The 26,021-nt window shown below is 42.1% G+C and overlaps 1 protein-coding gene across 1 annotated transcript in view; it reads left to right on the plus strand.

Moving 5' to 3' along the window:
* The first annotated feature begins 6,467 nt into the window (after positions 1 to 6,467).
* ARHGAP21 (Rho GTPase activating protein 21) overlaps positions 6,468 to 26,021 on the plus strand; it is a 137,192-nt gene continuing 117,638 nt past the window's right edge. The window contains 2 exon segments of the mRNA XM_059404163.1: positions 6,468 to 6,590; positions 7,962 to 8,421. Coding sequence (XP_059260146.1) covers positions 8,344 to 8,421 — 78 coding nt within the window. The 5' untranslated portion in view covers positions 6,468 to 6,590; positions 7,962 to 8,343.

Raw genomic sequence — 26,021 nt, forward strand, 5'->3', positions numbered from 1 at the left:
CTCCACCTCTCTCTACCTGCCTACTTGTAATTTGTAATCTTTCTCTCTGTGTCAAATAAATAAATAAAATCTAAAAAAAAAAAAAAAAAAAGAGAGAGAGAGAGAGAGTGGAGGAATTATTTTTGAGTACCTTGGACTTCCTGTTCGATCCAGCCAATGAAGAGCCTGGAAGAAAGCAAGAGGTGGATTCATGAAATGTAATACAAGACTGGGCTTTCTTATAGTTGCAAAGACTCTTTTTTTCTTTTATGTCACAATTTTTAAAAATTGAAATTTAATTGAAAAAATCTTTTCGGGGAAACGTTATGCAAGCCTGCATCTTTCATACTTAAGGCCAGATGTGAATTGCCACATACTCCTGCAATCTTTTCCTATCTGAAGAAAGAAGTCTTGGTTAGTTGACTTTTGGATTAGTAGGGAATGCAGGCAATTACAGGAATAGAGGAATGGAATCTACAGTGCCAGAGAATATTAAAAGACACCCAGACTTTTACTGAATTAAGTAATTCAGAGGTTTTTCAATGTCTCTCCTACTTTTGCTCTATGAAAATGGAAGGGAAAGCTAGCTCATTTTTTTTTTTCCATTCTTTTAAAAAAGATTCGGTTGCTCTGGATTAGGGCTATAATATCAAAGTCAATTGCTAGCACACTTTCTTAGTTAGAATGGTTAAGACTTAGCTAAATTCCAAGATAATAAAAGCATATTTTCATTTTCCAGTAATATGGCTTTCTACCCAGATTGCATGGTATTTTCACAGGATGTTCTAGCTCATATGTAGTTGGGTGGGTGGAAACATTTAAAAAAATGTGTCTCATATTTTAAGGAAAACTGGAATGCTTATAAGTGAAAATCACGATTCTTAGGATAAAATAGAAACTTGTATATTTTTATGCTAGTTTTTCTTAAAATATAGAAATATAATCTTAATAATGCTGATGAATAAGACTACTGTACCATTCAAGTTTAATTATGGAGATGCTGCTGCTGAAAAATAATTTGAATCTAGAGGAAAACAATTGATACATGACTTTGGATAAACTATGGGCTGATATTTTAGAATAACTGACAAAATGCAAGTGACCTTAATTTTTGGCATGGTGTTGTGGCCAAAAAATAGCTCATTCACCAGAAGTGAAGTCAAGTAGAGATAGGATGTAGCATTTCTGGAAGGTGAAGGAAGAGCTCTCTTTTGGACAACTCATAATTTATACTCTCCATTTTAAGTATATGCATACAGGATGTACACAATCTTCCTGGACTCTGGAGAGTTGCTGGCCAGCCAGGAATTTCTTGAGGTATCAATCTTTATCAATAATAGTAATGCAACCACCATTCCATTCTTGAATCATTTTATAGTGATTTCTTTTTTTAAAAAATATTTTTAATTTATTTGACAGACAGAGATCACAAGTAGGCAGAGAGGCAGGCAGAGAGAGAGAGGAAGCAGGCTCCCTGCTGAGCAGAGAGCCCCATGCAGGGCTAAATCCCAGGACCCTGAGATCATGACTTGAGCCAAAGGCAGAGGCTTAACCCACTGAGCCACCCACTGAGCCACCAGGCACCCTCATTTTATAGTGATTTCTGTATGTGAAAGTTGTAGTAGGTATTATGGGGACTGAAAAGAAGTAAAAGCCCTACGAATTCTCCCCCCAGAAGTTTACAATCTAGATAGAAAGGGAGACAATATTCAGTTACAGTTAAATGAGAACATAAGATTGTTTATGATCAAGTAAGTAATTCATAGCAACAATCAAATAAACAAACAAAAAAATATCCAAAAAACCCCAAGCAGAATAGTAATCCAGAGGAGGAAAAAACCACAATAAGCTGAGGGCAGGGAAATTATTAAAAATTATCTATTGTGTATGGTAGTTTTCTAGGCCCTGTATACACTGGATTAAGTAGTGTCACTCCTCTTTAGATTAGAAATGAATAACTGATGATAGTCATCCTGGGGACAGAAATAATGTCATGTATCTAGCCAAGGCAGAACATTAAATGAATAAATTATTTACATTATTATCATAAAAGAGATGATGAAGAAAGAAGAATCTTAGAAAATTTATTTATTATGGACCATTACTCCATTCTCTTGATTATAGCTGTGAATTCCTGGCTAGAGAGGTGGGTTTTCTGGAACTATTCAGTTCAGCATGAAAGTCTTTTTCCAAGAAATATTAGCAGGTAATATTTTTACTATTTTCCAAGAAATATTAGGAGGTAATATCTTTACTATTAGCAGAAAGCAGAAGCAGAAGATATATTAGCAGTGTCTTTTTACTATTGTATGAAAAAGAAGTAAAGTCTAAGTATAGTCCTAAAACCAAAAGAAATGCTTACTCTTCTGAGGGCCATTGGTCTTAACTGCCTCAGACACATAGTTTTGCAAATGCTTCATCCCAAATTACACATTTCATCTGTGGAATTCACTGGCAAACACTTGTGCCTCTAAGAATTGCCAACTTCTATATTCAGAGTAGAAATCATCCATAGTTTATAACAGAATGACATTAGACCAGGGGTTAAGACACTTGGTCCTATTTCTGGCTTTGACATTTTTCCTTGATTGTGGTTCACCAAAACAGTATTATTATGTCATTAACATAGTCAAAAGTTATGTTTTCCTTAAAACATAATATAATATAATCCGCATCTTTAAAAATGTCTTGCCTACATTGTCAGAATTATGGTGAACAAGATTGTCTTGTAGATGCTATTAATATAGCTGTATTAATCTCTGAGACTCAATGGAAACTCTAAGAAGCTAGATTTTTTATTTTTTTAAAGATTTTATTTATTTGCCAGAGAGAGAAAGAGCACAGCAGGGGGAGAGGAGGGCAGAGGGAGAAGTAGGCTCTCCACTGAGCAGGGAGCCAGATATGGGACTCCATCCCAGGATCCTGAGATCGTGACCTGAGCTGAAGGCAGACACTTAACAGACTGAGCTACCCAGCCATCCCAAGAAGCTAAATTATTAATCAGCTTTGCTCAAAAGAGGAAAATATTAGCCTTTCAAAGTAAAACAAAGGTAGAATTACTGTTAGCTCTTGCTTATCCATGATATTTAGGATAAAGAAAACTATCAAGATATGAACTGTGAAGCCCACAGTTAATTCCAAAGCTCCTTTCAGTTACAGTGGTCCCCAAACCCATTGTTATACCAAATCTCTCACTGGAGCAGTTAACAAATAGCCACATGATTTAAGTTTGGCTCCTTTTCCTTTCTCTTGCCCTCCCTCTGGTGGAGGTGTTAATGAGTGAAATGCCGAAGATGGGCAGCTAAAAGGGGAGCTCCAAGGGTTTACATTCTCCACTAATGACACCATCAGCCTTTGGAATGGCGAATGACTTGCTGATGACTGCCACTTTGTAGATGCCCAGATAGTGTCACATCTAAATGAGAGCTCAAGCCGTTAATAAAGTATTATTACAGCTCATGCCTTCAGAAAGGAATTGACCTCATTTTTAGCTGGGTCAAACATGTGCCTAATAAATAAAAATAAAATAAAGAGTATAAAGAGTTCCTAGTTGGGGGAAGAGGATAAACACTTGGCTTTGTAACCAGACTGTAATCAGAATTAGGTTTTTACATTTTGAAAACCCCTTCACCTGTATTATCTCATTTGATGCTCTCAACAGTCCAGTTAGCTCCAGAAGGTTCTGTCACAGAGGTCCCAAGAGAGGACTAGGGCCCAGATATCCCCAATCTTAGTTCTGTGTACTGGTACAGTCCATCCAGATAGCCTAATTCACTTAGATACATATGATAGCAATCTATCATAATGATTCTTAAAAATATTCCCAAATTTTAGAATATAATGATCATTCCCATCCTAACAGAAGTAAGACACATTTAATACTAACTTGTCTTCACGGCTCTTAAAAACATTCCCCAACATAGCACATCATAATCATGCCTAACCCAGAGTTAAGATTCAATTAGTTACCCACAAAGCACAATAATTAGCACATAACAAGCTAACTAAAGGTTAGTTAATGTTGTTATTATTGTTCAAAAACCGTGTTTGAGGTAGTACAATGTTGCGGAGAAAAGCATGGACTCTGGGGCTGACTCTGGACTTAATCCTGGCAGTTATCTCACTAAGTTGTGTGTAAAGCTCTTGGAATACCTAGCACAGAGGCGGTGCTATATAGATGACAGTCAGTACTATTACTTGATAGCTCTAATACTTAAACACGTAGGTAATAATTTACCTTAAGTCACAAGGTAGGTGATGAAGCTAGCCTACAGTCAGGATGCTTCCTTTTATCCTTTATAGAAATGTCTTTCTGGGTTATGTCATTTCCCCACAATTTCTGAAATGTATTTTACCTCCTTTCGCGCCTCCTTCCATGGCCACCATTGACTCCCCTTTAGCAAACTGAAAATCTTTTTCAAAATCAACATTTATAGAAATTTCCATGGCAAAAAGCTTAACCCTAGAAGTCCTCCGTTTAGCCATGCATGCCCATTTGCATTTGTAAGGAGCTGTTTTGTGCTGGAAATTGTTTTTTCTTTCTGGACACATTCTATAAGCCCACTAGAGGTACGCTATTTGAACCCTGCATTTCTATTCACTTCTTTTTAATTTACTCAACAGTATCTAGAACAGGATACTGCTATAGCCCAGTGGGCTATTCAGTAAATTACCAAGTGACTGGCAGGCATTCCCTCTATTTTATTCTTTTTTGTTGTTGTTGTTCTTTGTTATTGGCTGACTAGTTTTGTCAGGGGCTGTCACGAACATGCAAATTTCATGGCCATATAAAGATGATCCAGGCTAAGTCTTTCCTCTAATTGAAGCTGAGGATTTAGTTGTATGTTCTAAATTCTGGGCACCTTCCACTCTGGGGAATGTTGAAAACTAAGGCACAGGTATTCAGGCTCCAGGGAGTGTGTTTTTAAAGTGTTTGGTTGGTTGGTGGTTTTTTTTCCTCGTGGAGAAACAGGACCCCAGGCAGCGGGCGGGGAACAGGGGATGGGGAGGTGTCTTAAAATTTTCGGGGGATGATGTCGTAAGAAAGAAGGAAAAGGTAAGCAGACCCCGTAGCTTCTTGGTTTTGTTCCTTTTTTTTCCCTCAGGACGGTGGTGGCAGCTGATCAGACACAATAGCTGGCAGTCCCCCGCCGGAGTGAGGATACAAATGACCCTCAACAGCACCAGCAGGAGGACTGGGAAAGAGAGTAGGGGTGTGTCTGGGAGGGGGTGAGGATGAGGGTGACAAGGTGACAAACGCCGCCGCCGCAGCGGGCTACCCCACTGCAGGCAACCCGGCGAGGATGCGAGCGGGTGAGCCACCTCCCCGCGGGTTGGGCGGGGGGGAGACAAGTGGGGGTGGTTGGGGAGGGGAGACAGAGGGGCGGTGGCTTTTCCTATTAGGGGAGGGGCAAAGGGTGGAGGGAAGCGTGAGTCAGCAGCCTCTGATTGGCTCGCGTTCTCCCGTCGCGTCTCCGGATTGGGCCATTTGCAGCGGGAGATGTTGTGAGGCGCGGCGGGGCGGAGCGAGCGGCCCGGGGGCTGAGGCAGGCCTCGGAATGGGTGGGGAGGGGCTGCTGCGGCGGTGCTCCGGTCCCCGAGCCGCTGGGACCTGTAGAGTGGAGCGGCGCAACCACCTTCCCTCGGTTGCGCTAGTCGCGCCGACTTCATCCAACCGTCTGCACATTTTCAAAAGGAAAAATAATTGAATGAACGCCTCGCGGCGACCCCCTTCCCCCAACACGAGAAGCTATTTGGCTGTGGGGCGTGAAGGGACACTCCCTTATTATCTTGAAGTCGCACGTCGCATCGCAGCTTCTTTCCTCTCCCGCAGCCAAAAGAAAGGGGCGAAAACTCGCCAAGATAATGTTCCCCGCAGCCTGGGACTGGGGACCCCTCCAAGTCGCGAATCCTGCCATAGCGCCGTCCCCCTCTCCGGCCCTGACACCAGGCACCTAGTCTTCCTCCCCGGTGGAACCCCGGTTCCTGGCCGCTCCCGCTCTGCGCTCCGCAGACTGGGGAAGGCAGGGGAGGTTTCGTGTGTGCCGGATTTGGGGGGGGGGGCAGCGAGGGCTCGTAGGTCGGAGACGCCTTGGGAGGGGGTTGGCGAGGACCCCCTGCCCCGGCTAATCCCCCTTCTCCAGCGTCGGTTCCCGGGACCGTATTATTCAAGACAGAAAATATTCAGCCTCAGAGCCTCCCCTGGGGAGGGGAGGGGAAGGAGGTGGAGTGGGAGGAGGTGGATCCAGGGAGGAAGAAGCGAGAAATCCGCCCCCGGGAAACAGCTCGGCGCGGCAGCGGAGCGAGGCACTTCTGTCACTTGGCGATCGCGGGCGCCCGAGCGCGGCCCCGGCCCGGCCCGGCGAGGCGAGGGGAGAGTCCGGCGGCCGCCGCCCCGCCCCACGCCCTCCCGCGGCGGCCGAGAGCCCGGGGCCGGCCGGGGCAGGTCGCGGCGGTGCCTGGGAGCGGCCGGCCGGGGGCGGCGGCCTCGGAGCGCGGCGGCGGGCAGCGCCGGATCGTCCTGCCGCTCGGTGCGGCTCGCGCCGGGCGTGCGAGGCGCGCTGCCTGGGGCCGGGCAGCCCCGAGCGGATCCACTCGCCCCGCTTTCTCCGGTGCGTGTCTGTTTTACTTTCCGCCTTAGCCGAGAGGGCGCAGCGCCCGCGGGCGGGTGGAGAGCCCGGCTCGCCGCGGGCTCCCTCCCTTCCCGCCACCTCGGGCCACCCCGCCCGGCGCTGGCTCGGGGTCGGAGGGAGCCTGCGGCGGGCGCCCGGCGGGGGCGGAGGGGCCGCGCCCGCGTGTGCGGAGCGAGGGAGGGCCGGAGGAAGGAGGGAAGGGCACAAAGGCCGGCGGCGGGCGCCGGGGTCCGGCCGGCCGGCCGTGGAGGAGGGGCGCCTCCCGTCCGCTCATGAATATTAACCGAGCCTGCGGCCTAGCGCGTCCCGGCCCGCGTCCCCGCTCCTGCTCGCCGCCGCGCCTCGGAAGCTGGGCCCGGCGGGCTGGGAAGGGTAAGCCCCTCGTTTTTTGTCCCCCACCCCGGGTCTCCCGACACCTTTTTCAAAAGTGCATATTTGGGCCGCCCTTCCCGGGAGATCGAGATCACCGACCCGCCTCTGGAAGGGGCGGAGGAAATAGTGGTAGGTGGGTGGTGGGTTTTTTTTTTTTTTTCCCGTTGTTTTTTTTTTTTTTTTTCCCTCTCTCTCTTTCCTAGGTGGCCCCAGGGAAAGGGAAAGATGGTGTGTCGACTGGTAGTTTGGGGAGCAGCAAGTAAATAAAAGTTGCCTGGGCTGCGGCTTCATTTCTGTCGCTCCAGAATAATGCCCCGGAGAGGGAGCTGCGCCCGGGTCCCACCCGCGGCCGCGCACGCCTCCCCGCCCAGCCCTGCCGCCGGCCAAGCAAAACAGCCGCCTCCTCGGGGGCAGCCTCGGGGCGCAGGGGCAGGGGTGCGGGCGCCCAGACTCACCCGGCCGGCCAGCGAACGCCGGCGAGCTGGGCTGCCCGCCTCCGGGACTGGCTTTTTGTTTTTATTTGGGGGCCGGGGTGTCGGGGAGCGAGCAGGGTTTTTGAAAAGTAAAACCTCTCCATTTTAATCTCGTGGGGAGAAAACTTCCGTTAAGTGTACGGATCTGGGTGATGCCCAAGAGCCTGGACACTGTCTCTTCTGCCCAGAAAATACATTAATTAAAATACACTTGAAGACGGATTTTTTTTTTTTTTCCCTGAAGGCTGCACACCAACCAGGCGTGTTTGTCGCAGCCACCGTGCAGTTCTGATGTTTCTCATTCTCTCCCCCTGATTTATAGTTTTCCCCTTTTTTCTTAATGTTTTATCTGGGAGGATTATTTCCTTTTTCCTGCGGGAGGTTTATCCGCAGGGATCGAATAATCTATCCGCGTGTTGGAACCGCGAACTTGGTGTAGACTTGTGGCAAGGCTAAGGTCAGCGTCTGGAGAAAGTTCATGCCCTTTAACTATTCCCTGTTCTAGGAGAGATCTCTTTGGGGAGCTGACGCTCGAGCCTTCGCGACCCGCTCAGATTCCTCTTGGTCTCCGAGGAGCGCTAGGAGGAGGAGGGGGACCGCTTTCTGCAGTTGGCCTCGTTAGCTGCCAAGAGGACCCGTCGTCTTTGTTTTTGGAGTCTCGAGAAATGGACGAAGACGGTGAAGTCAGTTGAAGTCCGAAGAAATCATCAGGGCGTTCTGAAGGGGCTTCATAAACACATTCCATTCCCAGGCACATTACCTGTTTCACCAGCCCTGCACCTCCTCGGAGCCTGGTGTGGATTTCTTCCCTTTTTGGTGTGTGGTGGCATTCCGCCCCCCAATGTGGACTCCAAAGGGTTGGTCCCTTCTATGTAATTTGAAATGAAATGATGGCCACACGTCGGACTGGTCTACCGGAGGGAGATGGTGACAAGCTCAAAGCCTGCGGGTCCCCCACCTGTGAGGTAAGCGCAGGGGCAGCACCTTGGGCCACTGTCTACACTGTCTACAAGGTGTCCTGCGGGAAGAGAGTGGGGGGACAGCGGGGGTCAGCCGCCACGGGCCTCAGGAGAGGCTTTGGGGCCTTTGGGCTGATTTGTGGGAGTGTCCCAGCTTAACCCTAGGGCGGTGTAGTCTTGCACATTTTTGCTTCCAGGAACTTCCAGTGATTTCTTCTGCAAGAAGGGTTTCTTCACTTCGAAATGCCCCATCTTGCCCCACCACCTCCGAGTAGGGAATTCTCCCATTTCAGGTGACTGGGAATCCTGCAAGTGTCTCTGTTTTCCTTCAGTTCCCATCCACCAGTGGTTCCCCAGTTGGGCCGGTTAGGAGATGCCTTTGTGCGTTTTGTGGGTATGTAGCCAAGACTGGCTCTCCGAGGTGGGGAGAGGGCTCCTGGTATGCTCGTTGTAACGGGACTTCAGTCTCACTTTGGCTCTGGTCGGTATTCTGGCTTGCTGTTGGTGCGGATCTCTGCTCTGGGTAGAAAAACAGGTCTTTTCCCGTGGACAGTTGAAGCACAGCCTTGAAAAACAGATTTATAGAGTCTGTAGAGTTGTAATTCCAAGTCCCTGAAAAATCTCCTGACATTCCTGTTCTTTTATTTATGCCCTTCCTTTCACTGCTTAGAAGTTCTGTGAGCTGCCCTTGGGGTGTCAGGTGCCTGGCTTTGCCTTTGGACCATCATCTTTGGGAAGGCTCTGAAGATGATATGCCAGGCTTCCTGAAGTTTTTTCCGCAGGCAGGACAGAAATCAGAAAATCCATTGATTTATGACACCCATATGCCCTGTTACCTCTTAAATTCTTTCATCTCTCTCTATTTCTATATATATATTTTTTCTTTATTTTATATTTCATTCTATAATGACTACATGGTATTTAATTGGTTATTGGTGGTTTCTGTGTAATTTGCTTGCTAAATGTACTGAATATTGTTACTCTTTAAATTTTAAAGTCTGTATTGAGCCGTGTATATTTTTATTGAAGGATTGAATAGATTATAGTAACTTCCCCCAAAGAGGCTTTACTCTCACTATTGTTTTTGTACCTTGTGTTAAATTTTCACTTCATGCCCATCGAAACAAGGTCTAGTTATTGAGTGTGTGAGTTTTGGCGTTTTAATAAAAATGAGTCAAGTGAAATTTTGTTTTTAAAGCATGCAGAGAAACTTGCTTCATGTAGCTCACTTCGTACTGGATTAGGAAGTTTTATGCAGAAAATACAGGGAGGTGGGTACAATGTGCCATTACTGTACAACTCCTTAGTACTATGCGTTTACAGTTAGAATCTGTGTTTTGCTTTTTGACACCTGTAAACACCTGCTTGCAGGTAAAAACGTGATTAAGTATAACACCACAATCCTCTGATCATGGTAAACCATAATAACTCCTTTTGGAAGGCCTACCTGCAACTTGGTGATTGCTTAATGTGTATGGTAGTTACATAATAATATGTGCTGTGGTCCCAAAGCCTCATTTGTCATTGTCTCGTGAATACTTCAATTAGCATGTTATTTGCATTATATTTGCAAAAACTAATGTTATTTGATTTTTTGGGGCGGGGGTCATTTAAGAGGTGTCCTCTAACCAAGAATTTATAATAGATACATCTTGTCCTTAGCTAGAAAGCAGTGTTTCCAGTTGCAAACTTGGCTTATGTTAACACTGACAGTTATGTATTTTTTTTAAGGGCTGTGAAATTTGTTCTCGTTTGGCTGTTACTGCTGGTATAGATGTGTTATTTGTAGTTTGGGAACCGAGAAAACATTATATTGCCTGTATTTTGCTTATTTAAAGATTATACACAGAACTTGAGCTTGATATTAACCTATCATATTGTTTGACTTTTTAAAGAATAGGTAGGTATTTTTTGCTTGTGGGAATAGGAATAAAGGAGCTTAAATGCTTTCAGACAGCATTTTAAAATCTCAGCTTAAGGAGTTGCCTGTTTCATTGTTGTGTATTTAACTCTCATTGATACTTCTGATCACTTTAAGTCTTGTGAATATTTTTTAGTAATAAACGTAGAGTCACTATTGGAATACTTTGGGTCGATACATATTTAAGTCTTCGAACACGGCACTTGATTTCTGTGCTTAATTTTATTAGAAGTATTACATTCTAGAGTCGTATACTGTCATTCTTTAAAAACTTTTAGAAACCAATAGCTGTGATCCTTAATATGTTTTTGAATAGTAAATTTACATGTGTTTTTTGTAACGAAGATATGAGCATGTATGTCTTTTTTTTTAAGATTTTATTTATTTGACAGACACATCACAAGTAGGCAGAGAGGCAGGCAGAGAGAGAGGAGGAAGCAGGCTCCCTGCTGAGCAGAGAGCCAGATGCGGGGCTGGATCCTAGGAACCTGAGATCATGACTTGAACTGAAGGCAGAGGCTTTAACCCACTGAGCCACCCAGGTGCCCCGAGCATGTATGTCTTAATATTCATGTTGCTAATCAGCCAAAAGACTTAACTGTGCATGACTGAAGAAATTGGTATAGTAAATTAATAGGAATCTCTGATTCATGACTTAACCTAGTTAGTTAATTCCACCTTTTCTAAATAAGGGCTACTGCTCTGTTGAAGAACATTCAGAAACTTCGTGTTCATCTTATGTATTAGAATCTAATTGTGTTGGTACGTGAATAAATATGAATAAATATAAGCATCCCTCCCCAAGGATATGTTGAAAGGTTAAAAACCAAACAACTAACAAACAGTCCTCTTCAAATAATGAATTGTGACAGCTCAGTAGAATATATCTTGGGATTATGCAGTAAGGATGGCACAATTCTATTTCATGCAGAGTTATAGACTTTGCATGTCTGCAAATAATCTTTCACTCACTCTGAGCCAGTGAGTGTGTTTTGGTGTGTGTCTGTGTGCAGTCTGGTCTGTGAAGTGTTCCGACATCTCACAGAATCGCTTAATTTAGACCCTGGATCCTTGTTGATGTGATCACCCCTTTCATATCTTATAGTGCTCATCCTTCCGGGATTCAACTTGCCTCTTTTTTTTTTTTTTTTATCAGAGGTAAAAACTTAGTCCTCAGCTTTTTAGACCACATTATTTTTCCTATTTCTTTGTTTGTTTGTTTTAAGATTTTAAAAATATATTTGACAGAGAGAGCGCACGAGCAGGGGGAACAGCAGAGGGGGCAGGAGAAACAGACCCCCCGCTGAGCAAGGAGCCCTACACAGGGCTGATCCCAGGACCCTGGGATCATGACCCGAGCCAAGGCAGATGCTTAACCGACTGAGCCACCCAGGCACCCCTATTTTTCCTATTTCTGATATTTATTTTACTCTTTATCTGTAGACCATAGTATTGCCCAGTAACAGAATTTTTAGCACTTTTCATTGTCTGTTGTTCAAACAAACATATTTACTGATGCCAATCAGTATTATTTATTGATTATTTCATTTTATGTCTTGCTGCTTCATCTAGACCAAGATTATCCTGGGGTTAAATGTATTATAGCTGATGAAAGATAATCGTTGGTTGATTTTGGAATAGGGTAAATAACACAGCAAGGTATTTTTCAGTGTATGAACTATGAGAATTCATACTTTTGCTCCTCTTTCTGAAATACTGTGCACTTGGCTTTTGTTCCTTCTCAGGCGCTCTCCTGCTCTCTCTCTTTCCTTCTCTGTCTCCCTGGGGTTCTTCTTCTTCTCTGCCCTTTTCCTGTTGGCTTTACCTAGAGCCAGGCTTTTTGCCATTCCTCTGGGCTCTTCTCTTTCTCACTCCCATGGCTTTCCTCTGCGTGCTGGGGCTCCAAATTCACAGCTCAATCCCAGGTTTTATAGTTGATCTCCAGACCTGTGTAGCCTTTTGCCTGTTTTACGCGGTGGTTTTTTTTTTGTTGTGTTTTTGTTTGTTTGTTTGTTTGTTTTATTTTTTTGTTTTTTGATCCCCCGCAGGCAGTTCAAACTTGAACAAATTCTACTCTGACCAGCAGCCTTCCCCTCTTGCTTCTTTGAGTGAGTAGCACCGCTGTCCCCTTATCTGTCCCAGTCAGAAACCAGGTTATCATCCTTGACCCTTCTCTCTCCTCATTCCTCCTATCCAAAGTCCTGTGGAGTCCGCATTCCACATCCCGCCGCATTCCACATCCCGCCGCCACCAGCCGAGTTCAGCGCTGAGCCGCTGGCCCGGCTTCCTAACAACTTTCCCAGGTGCCCAGCCTTGAGCCTTGTCACCTGCCCGTGCTCTGCCCCTGCCGTAGTCACAGTGCTCCTCCTGAAATCAAAGGCTGATTGTTATGTTCTCCTGTGTAAAAACACCTTTCTGGCTTCCGGTTGCCTTTGGAATAAAGTTCAAAATTCCAAGAAGTCTGCAGAGACAGTCAGTAATCAGGCCCGCCCTTCTCCTGCACGTCCTGTACTGCCCGGTTGTCCCTTCCACGGGCCTCTCCACTTCTGCACCTTGCAGATGCTGTTTTCTCCCATTCTTCCTTCCAGCTGCCCCTCCTCCACGCCCCTCCCCTCCATGCCTGATTTTCCTCACCATTCTAGTCTCCAACATCACTTCCTCAGGAAGGCCTTTCCTGACCCTCCAAGACTGGATTAATTGCCCCCCACAGTGCTATCCCCAGACACCCTGTACCTTATCAGGAATAGTGCTTGCAAGTGTGTTTAGTAATCTGTATTCCCCCCCTGGCCTGCAGCCCTCAGAAGAACAGGCACCGTGCTTGCTTCTCCTGTGTCTGTCTCATAGTAGGTGCTCAGTAAATAGTGTTGAGTTAATGAATGAATATGTAGGAAGGGCTTTAATTTTTATTCCCCGTTCACTTAGATTCAGTACCCTGTACCGTCTTGGTTATCTCCCTGCCTCCTTGATCGCTCCTTCTCACTTCCCAGTCCCTGGATTTCCTCAACTTTCTGACCTGCTAAATCTTCGTATATGTCAGAGTTTGACCCTCTTTTCTCTCTGTGCTGTTTCATGACTTTAAACATCAAGTGTATACTGATAACTCATATTTACACCTATATATTTGTGCGTGTGCTTGTGCGTGTATGTGTGTGTGTACGTGTCTGTGTGTGTGTGCCTGTGTTGTCTCCACCTGTGTGGTCTTCATATCCCTTGAATTCAGATTCCTATATCCACCTGTCCAGTCTGCACTGGAATAGTGATGAGGCATATGGAAAACCGAACTCCTGATTCTCTCCAACTACTGCTGCCCATTTTCGCTGTTTCCTCCTCCTCCCAAGCACTAGCACTCCCTTCCACCTTCCAGGTGGAGTGATCTTTGCTCTCTCTCCCGCATACCATGCAAATCTGGCCGACTGTCTGGTTGACAGTCTTTCAAGTGCTTGCCAGCCTGGAGCCTGTTCTCTACACAGTGACCAGAGCGGACCTTCTGTAAATCAGAGCACGTCACTCCTTTGCTCACATTCCTCTGATGGCTTCTCATTTCCCCCGGGCTTCAAAGCCAAAGTTCTTACTGGCCTGCAAAGCCCTGGACTATTCGCGCTCCCACCACCTCCCTGATCTCCCCTCCTGCGGCTCTCACTGCCCTTGCTCTGTATGGGCCATTCTGGACTCTTGTGCACACACTGGGCATGGCATTCCCCAGAACCTTCCTGCCACTAGCTGTCCCCTTCACCTGGAGCACTCTCCTCCCTCAGGGGTCCACCGGCCTCACTTACTCGTCTCCTCTAGGTTTTGCCTCAAGGTCACCTGAGTGAGGCCTTTGCTGACCATTGAGTTTATTGAACGTGTCTCCCCTACTCCCAGGGCACAACCTGCCCTCTTTCCTTGCTATGGTTTTCTCCCCTGTCACGTATTCTCCATGTGACATGCTTATCTATCTGATCTTGCTTATTTGTTCAGGCAGATCATATATCTAAAATATAAGTGTTAAGTGCAGTTCGTTTTGTTCAGTGGTATTTTCTGTGCCTAGAAGAATGCCTAGCCCATTATTGGCAACAAATATTTTTTCCAGTGAGTGAATGAATGAGTGAATCAAAACTGAGAAAAATTCCAAAATGTTATTGAGTTTGTATATGTAAACATCTACATACATCATTGTGTATGTATGTATACATACAATACTTAACTTAGATTGTACAGAAGTGTGTAGGGTATGAATATTTTGTCTTCTAGACCTCCATTTCCATGAGGAGTGCTGTTCACATCTTTGATGCCTTTTTTCTTTGCATCTTTCCTCCCTTTGGGAAACTGGTTACCAAGTAACAGTAACGCAGACAGTGTGCAGCACTCATATATGAAATAATTTGCAGTAAGAGGTGAGATAGTGGTAATTAACACACCACTGGATGGGGAATCAGGCTGGTGGGGAAACTATAAAAAGATAACATTCCTGTGTTGGTAAAAAATTTTTTTCTTGAAATGAATGGTTTGTATATTAATGTTCTTTATTAAGTATTTTTTAATACCATAAGCATTTTGTTACAAGTTTAAAATGATCATGGCATTGATTATGATAAAATGTTAGCAGTTGTTAATTCTAGATGATGAGAATTTGGGGATTATACTATTGTTGTATTTTTCTCTTTTTTGCTTAATTCCAAAACTGATAAAAAGAAACCATTTGTAGATTTTTTAAGATAGACAATATGTCACTAGTCTTGTGGAAATCTGGTTTCTGGAAAACCTGCACTGCTTAAAATAATACTTAAGTACTTTATGAAAAGGATACATGCTACTCAAAACAATACTGGAATATTTTTTTTCAAAGTATGTGTTTTTATTCAGGGCAGGCCTAGGATCCATTCTAGGCTCATTGTACCACCACATAGTAGAGCACTATTATTTAACTTTAAACATGTGTTCCTTTGTATATCTGAGTCTGTATGTCAGAATACCATTGCATGGCAAAAGCTTTATGTTGCAGGTTGGGATTAAAGGTAGAACCTGCCAGAAATTAGAATAGTGCAGTAGCAGTAGCAAGCATGAAGGGACATTTTGGCAGAAGTCCGGGTTTGAATGAATTGAGTGGGACCCTATCACGAGACAGAGGCCATCAACAAATGAGGACCCCCAGCTGCAGAAGATTTCTCCATACGTTGTCAGTGTTCCTTAGCATTCATTTCTTCCAAGATAAACATTTTGCGAAGTCCTTATTCCTTGGTTCCAAAATCTCTGATCCTTTCTTCCTTTCTTTAGTTTCTACCAGGCTAAATAATTCTAGTACAAAAGTGATATTTCATTTCTTTTGTTCTTTGCCCTGTGAAGGGGCCTGTCATCTTACGATAGTTAACAATATGGTGATTTCAGCATGAGCAGCGCGACTGTGAGTAGAGACGCACAGATGCACCTCCTGAATGCAGCTACTTTCTGTTACAGAAAGACCATATGGGAGGCCCTTGTTTTTCTTTCTGGTTGATGTGATTAGATTAGTAAACCCAAAGGTTATTGGATTTAAAGATTGTCCTATAATTTATCTAATTTTAATTGACCATAAATAATTAAATATGTTAAATCTTAGGAGCCTTCTATATGTTCTGTTGGTTTGGAGTAGGAAGACATCTTCGTGTGAAATCTTCATTTGGGATTGCTTCCACCAGAATAGTTTTTTAGCTGAAGCTTCATATTCTTAAAAAAAAAAAAAAAAAAAAGAGAGAGAGAGAGTGTTGTGCAAATAGTTTATTTCACAATAAAATCTGGAAGCTGGCCTTTTCTAAGATAATCTGTGACTGAGCGCCTGGGTGGCTCAGTCGTTAAGTGTCTGTCTTTACCTCAGGTCATGATCCCAGGGTCCTGGGACTGAGCCCCGCATAGAGCTCCCTGTTCAGTGGAAAGCCTCCTTCTCCCTCTCCCACTCCCCCTGCCTATGTTCCCTCTCTTGCTGTGTCTCTCTCTGTCAAATAATAAAATCTTTAAACAAAAATAATCTGAGACAAATGGATACGCTGTACTTTGGTTTAAGAAACTGAATGTGATGGAAATTGTTTTTGTAAGTCCTCTTTTTTCTGGTTATCTATTAATATGCAAGGGATCCCATGGTGTAGATTTGTGAATAAGAGAATAGATTGAGAACCCAAATGTGGTATTTCTGAATGCTCACCCACCTTTGGGAAAGTTTGTAGGCAGACCAGAGCAAACTATAATTATCAAAAAATGGCAAGTTGAAGAGTGTATTTGCTTTTCCTTAGTCACACTGGCTGCTCTTGAGTCTTCTGTGTGATCCTGAGTGTGTTTTTGATGCAGAATTGGTTTCTTCTTGCCTTTACCCCTTGTCACGCACCCCCATTCTGGCTCCGCGTCTGGCGGTCATGAGGAGTGCTGTGTGCACCAGCCTGCTTCCCATCCCGCAACTTCCTGTTCCTTCTTCAAGCGAGGACAGAGTCTCTTGACTTAACACTCTTGTTCACTGCATTTACCTTTAATACATCTTGACAGAACTTCTTAAGGAAATCAAGATGTTCTTTTTTCCTTAGAATGTGGAGAGCATCCTTAAATATCAGTAGATAAAAAACTGGATTTGTGATTACTTTTCTCCTGGATATGTCTTAGCTACTATGATCTTGGAGATTCATAGGCATGATTTTTTTTTTTTTTAAACTCAAGATATTTAGGCATCTTTAATACCCACAAGTTTGCTAATATGTAAAGATTCTGTATTTTAAAAAACTTGTGTTAGGTTGATCAGTGAGTCCTACTTTTTCCTCTGATTCTGCATATTGGCTTCTGGAAATGTATCTTCCTAGTGAATGTGAAGGGAGGGAAATGCTCTGGACACCCAGTTTATTTATTTATTTATTTATTTTTAAAAGATTTTATTTATTTATTTGACAGAGAGAGATCACAAGTAGGCAGAGAGGCAGGCAGAGAGAGGGGGAAGCAGGCTCCCCGCTGAGCAGAGAGCCCGATGCGGGACTCGATCCCAGGACCCTAAGATCATGACCTGAGCCGAAGGCAGCGGCTTAACCCACTGAGTCACCCAGGCGCCCTGGACACCCAGTTTCAATCAAGCATTTATTGTAATGCTTTTAGGAAGTGTTTTCAATTTACTTTTTTTTTTCGTTTAATAGTATATTATAGACACCCTTCTCTGCCCACAGGAAGATACATTCAATTGACCTTTGAACAGCGCAGATTTGAACTATGTGGGTCTACTTATATGCGGACATTTTTCGACAAAAGCAAGATAGTACTGTAAATGTATTTTCTTTTTCTTATGATTTTGTTAAGAACATTTTTTTTCTCTAGCTAACTTTACTATAAGGATATACTATATGGTACATATAATATACAAAATACGTTTTGTTTATTTTTAAGATTTTGTTTATTTGACAAAGAGAGACACAGCAAGAGAGAGAGCACAAGCAGGGAGAATGGGAGAGGGAAAAGCAGGCCTCCTGACTTAATGCCAGGACCCTGGGCCTATGACCTGAGCCACAGGCAGACGCTTAACGACTGAGCCACCCAGGTGGCCCTACAAAATATGTTTTAATTGACTGTTTCTGTCATCAGTAAGGCTTCCAGTCAACAGCAAGTTTTGGGGAGTCAAGAGTATACACAGATTTTCAACTATGTGGGGGTCAGCACCCCTCTGTACATGTGGGTCTCTCTATGTAGATGGATAGTGAATAGATAGATAAAAAGACATATACATGCTTAGACAGACACACATAATATATCTTACCAATTTTGTAAATGGAGGGAAAAAAACTTATAAAGCACTGTACAAAGGTATTTTTTAAGGATTGTAATATGGGAAAGAGGTAAGATTTATTTTGTATGGCTATGAAGAGTAGAGCTAGGATCAGTGGATAGATAGATGAGCCCATTCATTCAGCTCAGTATTCAGAAGAAATAATTTTTTTTTTTAAAGATTTTATTTATTTATTTGACAGACAGAGATCACAAGTAGTCAGAGAGGCAGGCAGAAAGAGAGAGGGGGAAGCAGGCTCCCTGCTGAGCAGAGATCCCGATGCAGGGCTTGATCCCAGGACCCTGGGATCATGACCCCAGCCAAAGGCAGAGAGGCTTTAACCCACTGAGCCACCCAGGCGCCCTGGAAGAAATAATTTTTTAATAGAATGTAACTGAGATTGAATGTATTCTTTGCAGACAAGATGACCTTCACTTGGGGAATAACAGACAGAATTCCTGCGTTGGTAGGAATTTAAGTCAGGTGAATCTGGGTGATCATTAGACTCACTTGGACAACTTATAAAACCACAGGTTCTTCTTTCCACCATTAAACTAATGAATTAGAATCCCTGGAAGTGAGACTGAAAAGCTTTAACTTTTAAAAAGATCCCCTGGTGATCTTCCAAGTTTGGGAAAAACAGGACGCAGAGACATTCATAGCTCCTTCCAAAGTCCGAATATTTAATGGTGGCCTGATTTTGGAATTTTTCCGACCAAATTGAAATCAGTGTAAAGAAAACATGCAAAAATATGGAGAGAAAACTTAAATGACTAAGCAAGTGAAAATTTCTAGATTAAAATTGTGATTATTTTCTTCTATTTGTAATCATACATATTTCTACATGTCATTAGTATTCCAAAGTAATATTCTTTTTGGATAAAATAAACTTCGTGTTAAAGAGCACTTTAAAATCCAACAGTTGATACGTATTGCACATTTTTGTGTGTATGTTATACTTCAGTCAAAAGTAATATTTTGAAAGTGATATAGCTCTGATTCTGGTCATATTGAAGCTATTGTTCCCTTTTAGGTATGTTATAAAAATAATTTTTTTAGTGTCATTTACAGAAGGGTATAATAATTTCTCTTGTGCATCTTATGATCAATTGTATTAACTCTATCAAGAATAGGAAAAGTTATAATGGAGTAAAACATACATACTTACTCTCTCCATATGTTCTCTTTCATATTTATCATTCATATATATCTGTGGTGCTCTTTACTTAAGTATACATCATGAAGGGTTTCAGAAGATACTTTAATGTAAGTAATAATAAACTAATTATCAACTGAAGAATTCTCTCTCCATACTCTTCCTCGTTTAACACCAGCAGCTATTCTGTCTGTCCTTTGAATCAGTCTTGTCTTTCAATCTCGTGGAATGTGAGATGCACGGGATAACACAGTGCAGATAACAATGTAAGCTAATTACAGAGTCCAGCTGCCATTCTGCAAAAGAAGCAGGATTTCTTGAAGTCACTGAAAGTGATGTTGGAGAAGGAGCAAAGTCATTGACAAGATAAGGAGGATCTGGCATAGCGAGACCAGTAAGCAAATGAAGAAGGCATAACCAAGGTTGATAGGCATCTCGGAAGAGGATGATTTGAATTCAAAGGATTAAGAGAGGCCTTTGAGAAAACTGATACCCTTGAATGTGAGGGCATATATGCGATATTTCTTGTCTTCTAGGAAGTGATGTTTAAGTTTAGAACCCCATGCTTGTATCTCTGTGTGCCAAGAGACACTAAAAGGTGGGCATGAATATATCAATAGAAGAAAGAATGGCAGTGGTGAATGGATTTCTCTTTTGCTTTTTTCCTAGGCAGAGACACTGTCTCTGAGAGTTAATAGGAAATCCCAGCTTCCCAAGTTGACTTAGATATAAAACTCTTTAAACCAAAGTCCAACATTGCTTCTTCAAAAGTCCTTCTGTTATAGTAGTTGTTAGATACCCACGTATTTTAGAGTTCTGAATATTGTCCATGCTTTGGTTTTTTTAAAAAAGGTATGATTGAGGGGCAGCTGGGTGATTCAGTGGATTAAGCCTCTGCCTTCACCTCAGGTCATGATCTCGGGATCCTGGGATCCAGCCCCGAATCGTGCTTTTTGCTCAGTGGGGAGTCTGCTTCCCCCCCCTCTGCCTGCCTCTTTGCCTACTTGTGATCTCAATCTCTCTCTCAAATAAATAATAAAATCTTAAAAAAAAAAAGGTATGATTGATAGGTAAAAAGCGTACATATTTAACGTGTACAACTCAGTGAGTTTGGGGATAAGTATACACCATGAAACCATTCCCTCCATGAAGGCCGTAATTGTTATTGCTATTTGTGTGGTGTGTGTGTGTGTGTGTGTGTGTGTGAAGAACTCTTAAAATAAGATCTACCCTCTGAGCAAATTTTAAGTATGTGATATAGTATTGTTAGGTATAAGCTCTAAGCTCTATAGTAGGTCTCCAGAATCTTGCATAAGTGAAACTTTGTACCCTTTGACAGTCAATTCTCCATTTCCCCTACTCTCTAGCCCCTCACAATATACTCTCTTCTGTGAGTCTATTTCAGATTACGTATATAACTGAGATCATATAGTATTTATCTACTTTTCCATGACTCACTTATTTCACTTAGCATAATATCCTCCAGGTTCCTTCATGTTGTCACAAATGGCAGGATTTCCTTATTTTTAGGTTTGAATAATATTATCTTCGAGATCTTGATTTCAGTTCTTTTGGATAAGTACCCAGAAGTGGGATTGTGGGATCATATGATAGTTCTATTTTTAATTTTTTGAGGAGCCCTGATATAATGACCGTACCAATTTACATTCTCACCGGCGGTATGCCAGATTCTCTCTTTTCCACATTTTCACTAACACTTACCATTTGCTTTTTTTTTTTTTTTTCTTTTTTTGCAGTAATAGCTATTCTAACAGGATGAGGTAGTATCTTACTGTGGTTTTGGTTTGCATTTTCCTGATGATTAGTGAGGTTCAAAACCCTTTACGTACTTATTGGCTATTTGTATGTCTTTGTAGAAATGTGTGCTCAGGTCCTTTGCCCATTTTTAAATTGATACACTTTTTTATTTTGTTTTGTTTTTTTAGCTGCCTTCATGTCTGACTCTCACTAGTTTTGGATACCTAAAGCACCAACGATGTCTCAGCAAAATGTGCAGTTGATTCAAAATTATACTAGTGGGCACACTCTAGACTTAGTGGGAGGGACTAGGTACAGTTGAAGTCTTCCTTGGGGTGATATGAGCCGAACTAGAATCCCTAGTTGGAGATACTGACGGAACTTCATATCATAATCATAGTTTATGGTTACTAGAACTGCATCTGCTCTAGATGAGAGATGGTGCAAATTCTCTTCAGTTTAGGTGAGGAATTTGGAAGAAGAATCATTTTTCCCTGCTTAATCCTTAGCTTCTGTCATCATTCTTGGCTGTCTTTTTATTTGATCATAATCTTGAATCAAACTCTTACTTTGAACTGGTTACTGGTTACTGAAACATTGTGTTTGGATTAAGGGCGATCTCTAGGAAGAAGGTAGGCAGATATTTAAGGCTCTGAAATTTTCATATATATATTCAGGATGCATAAGGATACCAAAAACATAACTTAGAAAGTGAATACTACTTGATTTTGCCAAACTGTGGTGAAATGTTTAGCATATTCTTGACAGTATGTCTTTTCTAGTGGCTTTGAATTGACAGCAGACCAGAGAGCGACTCTATGTCGGTCTCTGAAAAGGATTTCAAACTCGAGAAATCAGTTTGTGTGATAAAGAGGGAAAACCTAAAATGCCAATATCAGGAGTCAAAGAGGGGGCATCATTCAGAGCCTGCAGACATTAAAAAGATAAAAGGGGACTACTATGAACAACCTTATGTCTGTGACTTTGACAATTTAAATGAAATGAGCAGATTCTGTGTAGGGGTTCTGTACCCATTCAGATTTGTTTGTGTACATAGGGGGAGTGGGTTCCCAAACCAAGCTGTTCTCCAACACCAGCCGGGTATCCTACAATTCAACTCAATTCTGACACTGGCTACCTGGAGACACCATAGCATCAGATTCCACAGGTGAAGGGCTCAGTCCTGTAAGACTGCCTCTTCACCCTTTTAGCCACCAATTGGAAATCCAGCTTTGTTGCCTGACCCACCAGCTGTAGAAGGCTGTAGATTGGAGGTTCCAACCACCCCCTCCTTGGGTTCAATTAATTCGGTAGAGTGACTCACAGAACTCAGAGAAACATATTACTGACTAGATCACTTCTTTAGCAGTAAAGAATATGACTCAGGAACAGCCAGGTGGGAGAGATGCATGGGGCAGGGTATGGGGAAATGTGTAGAGCTTCCATGTGCTCTCCAGGCACTCCGCTCTCCCCAGATCATTTGGGTTCAGCAACCTGGAAACTTGTGAACTCCATCCTTTGGGATTTTTATGGAGGCTCCATTACATGTGCATAATTGATTACATGATTAGCCATTGGCGAATGATTTTGGACTCCAGCCCTTTTCTCCTCCCTGAGGTCAGAGGTGTGGGATTGAAAATTCCAACTCTTTAATCACAGGTTTGGTTCTCTTGGCAACCAGTCCCCCTCCCATCCTTAGGTGCAATCCAAAAGTCACCTCATTAACACAACAAAAGACACCTTTGTTACTCTTACCACTTAGGAAATTCCAAGCGTTTTAGGAGCTCTGTGCCTGCAATAGAGATGAAGATGAAATTCGTATTTCTTCCTGTAAATCACAGTATTACACCTTGAGAGATACAAATTACCAAAACTGCCACAGGAGAAATAAGAAAGTCTGATTAGGGCCATATACGTTAAGGAAATTGAATTTGTAATTAAAAACTGCCCCACAAAGAAGACTCTGGATCTGGATGGCTGCACTGGCATATTCTATAAGGTGTTTGTGGAAGAAATCATACCAATTCCATCCAAACTCAAAAAACAAGGTGGAGGGAGCACTTATCATCTCCTTTTTATGAGGCCAGTGTAAGCCTGGTAATTACTAGACAAGAACATTATAAGGAAAGGAATTTAGACCATTAACCCACAAGGTTGTAGATACAAAAATTCTTAAAAAAATGTTAGCGAGTTAAATCTATCAATATGTGAAAAGGATAATAATGTCACGATTAAGTTGGAGTTATTGCAAAACAAAAGACTGTTATTTTAATATATTAATAATTAACATATTTAATAGTTTAACAAGCTACAATAAAGGAGAAAATTCACATGCTCATCCTCTCTGGAGATGCAGAAAAAGCATTTGATGAAATATAAGACTCTCTCATCATAAAATCTCTCAGAAAACCGGAACTATAAATAAATTTACCCAATTTGATAAGGGAGTTCTGTGAAGAATATTGAATACTTTACTAGTAAGGTCAGGAACAGGGTAGGATGTCTGCTCTCAATACCTCTCTGTTCAACAGTATTATTGAGTTCCTACTTAGTGCAATAAATCATGAAAAATAAATAAAAAGAAGGAAGGGAAAAGGGAAGGAAGAAGCAAAACTCTTTATTTGCAGACAATGTGATTGTGCACATAGAACATTGTAAGGGATCTACCAGAAATACTTCCTAGAACTAGTGGATTTTTCACGGTCATAAGATACAAGGATACAAGGATACTGTTCAAAAGTCAGTGTATTTCTATATATTAAACAACTGAGAAATGAAATAAAAACAATAGCCTTATTATTTTAATGTCCTGAAGACAACGTAAATAAATGGAGAGATATACTATGTTTATTGGATTGGAAGACTCAGTATTATTAAGATGTGAATTAGCCACAAATTGCTGTAAAAATCCAACTCAATTCCAGCAAAGTTTAGCAAATTTTTTATTAGAAATAGACAAGCTAATTCTAAAATTTATTTGGAAATACAAAGGACACAGAGTAACTGAAACAGTTTTGAAAAAAGATTAGTTTTATGTTCTTTATATTACTATTTTATAAATACTTACTCAAAACTACAAAAATCAAGATGGTATAGAATTGGTTTAATGATAGATCTGTATAATAGTAGAAGGCAGTGGCGAGTTGGGAGACCCACGCAAACATGACCATCTGAATGCAGCGGAGTGATTTTTGAATGTTGTGCAAGCAAGAAGATATTCATATGGACAAAAGTGAACTTTATCTTTACCTTACATCACACAGAAAATTAACCCCAATTAGATCACTGACATACATGTAAAAGCTAAGACAGTAAAACTTCTAGTCAGGAACAATATATATATATATGACTTTGGGGGTGAACAAAGAGTTCTTGGATAGGACACAAAAAGCACTAACCAGAAAAAACAAAACAATAAATTGGATTTCATCAAAATTAAAACTCGTGCTCTTTGAAAAACACCATTTAGAAAATGAAAAGTAAAGCCACAGATGGGGAGAAATATTTGTAAAAGATGTATCTGATTGAGGACCTGCTTCCAGACAACACAGCTTTTAAAATGGGCAAAAGTTGAACTACATAAAAGAAGATGCATGAATTGTGTATCAGCGCATGAAAAAGAAGTTCAATAGCTATTGAATAGCTATTGAAAAAATGCAAATTAAAGCTACAATGAGCTGCCACTGTACTCCCATTAGAATAGCTAAAATTAAGAAGAGTAAAAATACAAAGTGTTATTGGGTCTGTGGGGCAACTGAACTCAAACATTGCTGAGAGGGATGTAAAGTGACATAGATACTTAGCACAATATTTTGGCAGTTTTCAGAAGTGAAGCACACGTTTATCATGTGGCCCACTCCTAGGTATTTACTCAAGGGAATTAAAAACAATGTCCACAAAAAGACGTACATGAATGTTCATAACAGCTCTATTCATAGTATTCCCAAATTTGAAACCGCCCCAAATCCATCAACACACATTATGGTATATCCTTGTAATGGAATACTACTCAGAAGTTTAAAAAGAACAAACTGTTGATATACTCAGCACCACGAATGAATCTCAAAATGCTAAGAAAAAAGAAGCCAGAGTTGGAAGAGTACATGGTTCTGCTTTACATAAAAATTTTGGAGCTGAGTAAACTCATCTACAGTGAGAGCAGACCAGTGGGTGCCTGGAGTTGGGAGGGCTTTGGTTGAAAGAAGCATTAAGGTAGTTGGGGAGATGAAAGTGTTCTTGATGGTATCGTGGCTGTGGTTCTGTGGATGTGTACAGTGGCCAGAATTCACTGAACTGTACATTTCAAAGGAGTGGACTTTCTTGTGTATACATGAAACTTCATTAAAATTTATTTGAAAGAACCAGTTTGGCGACACCGCATTTTGGTGAGGGTGTGGAGCAGCAACTGGACCTTCGATACATTCCTGATGGGAGTGTAAAATGGGACAGTATTTTTAAAAACCTTTTGGCATTTTCTTAAAAAGTTCACCATATACCTACTTTATGATCTAGCATTTTCATTCCTACGTAATTACCCCTAAGGGAAGTAAAACACATGTTCACACAAAAGACTTGCTCAGGAATGTTCATAACAGCCTTATTCATGATGGCTCCAAACCAGAAACAACTCAGTGTCTATTAATAGGAAAACAGATTTTTTTTTTAAGTTGTTTTTTTTTTTTTTTAAAGATTTTATTTATTTCTTTGACAGAGAGAGATCACAAGCAGGCAAGAGGCAGGCAGAGAGAGAGGAAGGGAAGCAGGCTCCCTGCTGAGCAGAGAGCCAGATGTGGGACTCAACCCCATGACCCTGAGATTATGACCTGAGCCGAAGGCAGCAGCTTAACCCACTGAGCCACCCAGGCGCCCCGAAAACAGATTTTTATATATTCCTACTGTGGAATACTTTTTGACAATACGAAGCAGAAGACTATGTGTACATGTAGCTATATGGGTGAATATCAGTATCAGTATAATAAGTAGCAAGATGGATGAATATTGCCCCTTGCAGGTAAGGGAGGAGA

Source organism: Mustela nigripes, chromosome 6, assembly GCF_022355385.1.
Source record: "Mustela nigripes isolate SB6536 chromosome 6, MUSNIG.SB6536, whole genome shotgun sequence".
NCBI classification, from domain to species: Eukaryota; Metazoa; Chordata; class Mammalia; order Carnivora; family Mustelidae; genus Mustela; species Mustela nigripes.